The sequence below is a fragment of the Microtus oregoni genome, unplaced genomic scaffold (assembly GCF_018167655.1).
Source record: "Microtus oregoni isolate MIOR12 unplaced genomic scaffold, Mior012 000112F_ref0000385, whole genome shotgun sequence".
Lineage (NCBI taxonomy): Eukaryota > Metazoa > Chordata > Mammalia > Rodentia > Cricetidae > Microtus > Microtus oregoni.
The window spans coordinates 2,756,815-2,760,844 of NW_024544738.1; the positions used below are offsets into that span (position 1 = coordinate 2,756,815).

The 4,030-nt window shown below is 43.3% G+C and overlaps 1 protein-coding gene across 1 annotated transcript; it reads right to left on the reverse strand.

The window, feature by feature from the left end:
* Positions 1 to 1,221: 1,221 nt before the first annotated feature.
* Positions 1,222 to 1,548, reverse strand: LOC121443714 (elongin-B-like). The gene has a single exon (XM_041645518.1). It carries the CDS (start codon positions 1,546 to 1,548, stop codon positions 1,222 to 1,224), a length of 327 nt encoding a protein of 108 aa, XP_041501452.1.
* Between the last annotated feature and the right edge of the window lie 2,482 nt (positions 1,549 to 4,030).

The following is a 4,030-nucleotide window of genomic DNA, read 5'->3' on the forward strand; positions in this document are numbered from 1 at the left end:
CCTCAAAATTGTTTTAGTTGTGTTAGTTTGACCTTCAATAATATTTAATTTTACTCATATTTGGGTTCTGGGGATTAAATTTAGACACATGTTAAACATGCTCTAGCCCATTTCTAAATTCTTAAATCACCTTGAATAAATGTGCTCCAATGTGAACTGGAATTTCTTTAAAAGTTGTTGAATAAGTTGAGAGAATTGGCTCCTGCGCTAGGAACTTTTTGTTGCTGTGACAAAATACCTTACAAGAAACAACTTAGCATTTCCTTAAGCTTAGAGTTTGCAAGTACAATTCGGGCTATCCTTAGTGTAGCATCAGAGTCTGGGTTAGAGTTAGGTATCAGGTCTTGTTCAGAGTCTGTGCCAGTGTTCTGACTCGGGTTAGAGCAGGGTCATGGTTAAAGATTAAATTTGGCATCATTTAGGTCAGGGGTTAGAGCCAGCCAGTGTCATGATGAGGTGGTGTTTGGAATGCAGGTCATTGTTACGTTCAGGCTGAGAGTTTAGAGTCAGATTTAGAGTGGGTTTCAAGGCTATGGTTAGTGAGAAGGGCAGGTCAGGCTCATGGTCAAGACCAGGATCATGTATTGATTGAGGTCAGCATTCAAATATTGATTTTAGAGTCAGGGTCAGAGTTAGGTATGGATAAGACAACAGTTGACATTAATTTATTAGCTGGTAGTTGCGGTTGATATTGGGGAAGTGTGTCTTAGGGACTTAAGACATTTTATTTACAAAAGACTTCTGAGCAGTCTGCATTGGGCCCTGCGAACTTCTCAGAGGTGTTCTCTCATGAAAAGCCTCTGGGGCCTTCTGGTGCTCTTCCTGCCCCCGCCAGTCAGTACTGTTAGCTACTTGCACATGGGAGGCATAGGCTAGGCTTTGGACGGCCTTGCGGACTCTAATCCTTCCTGAAAGGTTTTTGTCTAGCCTCTTGGATATATCCAGTCTTTTTTTTTTCTTTTTGACAGCCAAATCTTTATTTTATTTTATTTTATTTTATTTTTGGTTTTTCGAGACAGGATTTCTCTGTGGTTTTGGAGCCTGTCCTGGAACTAGCTCTGTAGACCAGGCTGGCCTAGAACTCACAGAGATCCACCTGCCTCTGCCTCCTGAGTGCTGGGATTAAAGGCATGCGCCACCGCTGCCCAGCAGCCAAATCTTTATTAAGGGAATGGGTCTCTGGGGGTGGGGGTGGGCCTGGGGCCCTCACTACACAGCTTGTTAATCGTCACTGTCTCCAGAATCCTGTGGCTTCATCGCATATGGACGCTCTGGAGGGCTGGAGAAGGGCTCAGTGTGCAGGGCTTCGAAGTCATCCTCTCGGAAGGCCAGGCCCACTGTGGCTGGGGCCTGTGGCCCTGCTGTCAGCCTAGTGAAGCCACACTCCCCCACAGTTTTCCCATCATCAAGGAGCTGGTCGTCCTTGTACAGCCGCTGCTCATCTGGTGGCCGCTTAACGATGCGCTTCAGCTCGAATACGGTACTCGACTCCTTGGTATCCGTGAAGATGGTGGTCTTGTGGTGCCGGATTATGAGAAACACGTCCATCCCGGAGGCTGCTTCTGGCTCCACGCGCTGGCACAGCCACGCTCAGTCCCAAAATCCTCTACCACAGTCTGAATAGGGCGATCCTGCCTCCAGGAATCCTCAGAATGAGACTCTCCAGTCTTTTTTCTTATTGATTTATTACTCTTTGACAATTTCATACATGTATATAATAGACTTTGGCCATTTTTCAGTCCCATTGCCACCTCTCATCTCTCTCCTACTCCCAATGTAGCCTTTTTCCAAACAAGTCTCCCTCCCATTTTCTTTACTTTAAAAATTATTTCCTTTACTTTTGTGATTATAATATAATTCCATCATTTCTCCCTTCCAAACCTCCTTCTAAATGCTTCCATGCACTCCTCCTTGCTCTCTTTCAAATTCATGGCCTCTTTTTTCATTAATTATTGTTATATGCATATATATTCCTAAATATAACCTGTTCAGTCTGTAGAATGCAATTTTGTATGTGTTTTGGTATTGAACAACCAATTGGTATGCTGTACTCCAGGGAAGGCTACTTCCTCTCTTAGTTGCCTATAGTTCTTTGCATAGGGTTGAGGCCTCCTGAGCCTTCCCCTGCCCATTTTGGCACACCTATTGTGGTTCTTGTTCAACTCCTGCTTGGGTAGTCATGGTGTTGAAACATCATGACTGTAGTTTCTGACGTTCTAGGAAGCTACATTGTCACAGCAAGCTCCTTGTTTCTCTGGTTCTTACAGTCTTCTGAAATGTTCCCTGCACCTCAGATGCAGGAGTTGTTATGTAGATGTATCAGTTGGGATGCCTCCACAACTCTCCATTTGGGGAGGAGGGGTTTTGAGAAGTTGGTTCTAACACCAGTGAATAAATGCCTCAGCAGCAGAGTAGATGAACTTGCCAGGAAAGGAGAAAGCAAAGCTTCCTGCTTCCATGTCTTTTTATGTGGACTGCCACCAGAATGTGAGGCCAGACTTACGGTGGGTCTTTCTACCTCAAATGATCCAATCAATAAATCCCCACACAGGCATGTTTGAGATTTAGTTGATTCCAGTCGTAGTCAAATTAATAACTGGAATTAGCCATCATACTATGTGAATAAAGACTTGGAGCCAGCCTCTTAGAAGGCGGATCGAATCTGGGACCTGCCAGAGAGTAAGATGGGAGCTCATGTTTTAGCACTAGGGCAGGTGCCAAAGGACCCAAGGGAAGGGCATGAGATGGGGTAGGGAAGAGCAACCAGACTGTACTGGGGCTGACCTAAGAAAACGTGTTTAAAGCATTACCCAGACTTTTGAATCATTGCTTAGTCTGAAGACAGTCAGAAAAGCATGGAAACAGTTTAGTTGAGCCTGTGGTGAAGGCAGGTGGTAGGAAGAGTAAGGGGGAAGCTAGGAGCTAGGAAAGGTCAAGGGTGATAAGAGCAGCTGTTATAACTCCTGCCACAGGTAGTTGATGAGTGTCTTAGTCTCTAGGGGAACAGAACTTATAAAATGAATCTGACACACACCACAGATATATATATGAAATGATTTGCAGGTTGAAGTCTAGCTATAATGACTGGCTGTGAACAAGTCCAAGAATCTAGTCCCAGGGAGGGAGAAAGCAAACAGGTAAAGAACAAAAATGTCTTCCTTTCATGTCCTTATATAGATTTCCAGCAAAAAGGTGTGGCCAGGATTAAAGGCATATGTCTTCCTGCCTCCAAAGGTCCAACTAGAAGTGGATTTACCTACTTCAACCCAAGCACAAAAATCTCTCACAGGCTTGCGACCATTTCTGGATTCTAGTTAATTCCAGATATAGTCAAGTTGACAACCGAGAACAGCCATCACAATCCACCCCTTGTCAACTTGACACAAATCATATCTCCTCATGTCATGATCAATTTCCAAATGAAAACAATAACCAGGTCATAATAACTCCTACACATAACTATACCACATACAATCACAAACACATTATCTATTTAACCAGGTCATAACGAAGCCTTACATGATATAACCTCATATGACCGCAATGTATTAGAAATAGAGGATAGTGGCATTGTCCCTTGAGAAACATTTTTTAGTATCTCTAACTTAAATATGATAATTACTGATAATTCTTAATTGATATTACAACATATGATAAAGAAATACAGGAAAGAAAACGTATAAAATACAGTCTTAACAAAATAAAACAGAAACTTTCATGTCAATTATAATCCCCGTTTCTGTGACTGGTCATGTGACCTTAGCTGGTATTTAGAACTACCTTCCTCTACTACCCATTCTGTATTTCCTTTACCCTCTGCAAGCACCTCAGCAGGCTTGGCTCTTTTCCTGGAGGAGTGACCATACTTTCATTCCTGACAGATCTGTGCCCTTTCTCATCCTGCCTGGATTAGGCTGCTGTAGTTTCTCGTAGATCTCCTGCACTGCATTGTAGAGAAACAATCCTGCTCCATTGTAGAGAAACAATCCAATTTCCCCATGGCAATCTGGATTAATCACCTCTCCTCACA

Bases quoted from the DNA above. Each gene is read 5' to 3' on its own strand.
- LOC121443714 (XM_041645518.1), bottom strand. From the start codon at position 1,548: ATGGACGTGTTTCTCATAATCCGGCACCACAAGACCACCATCTTCACG.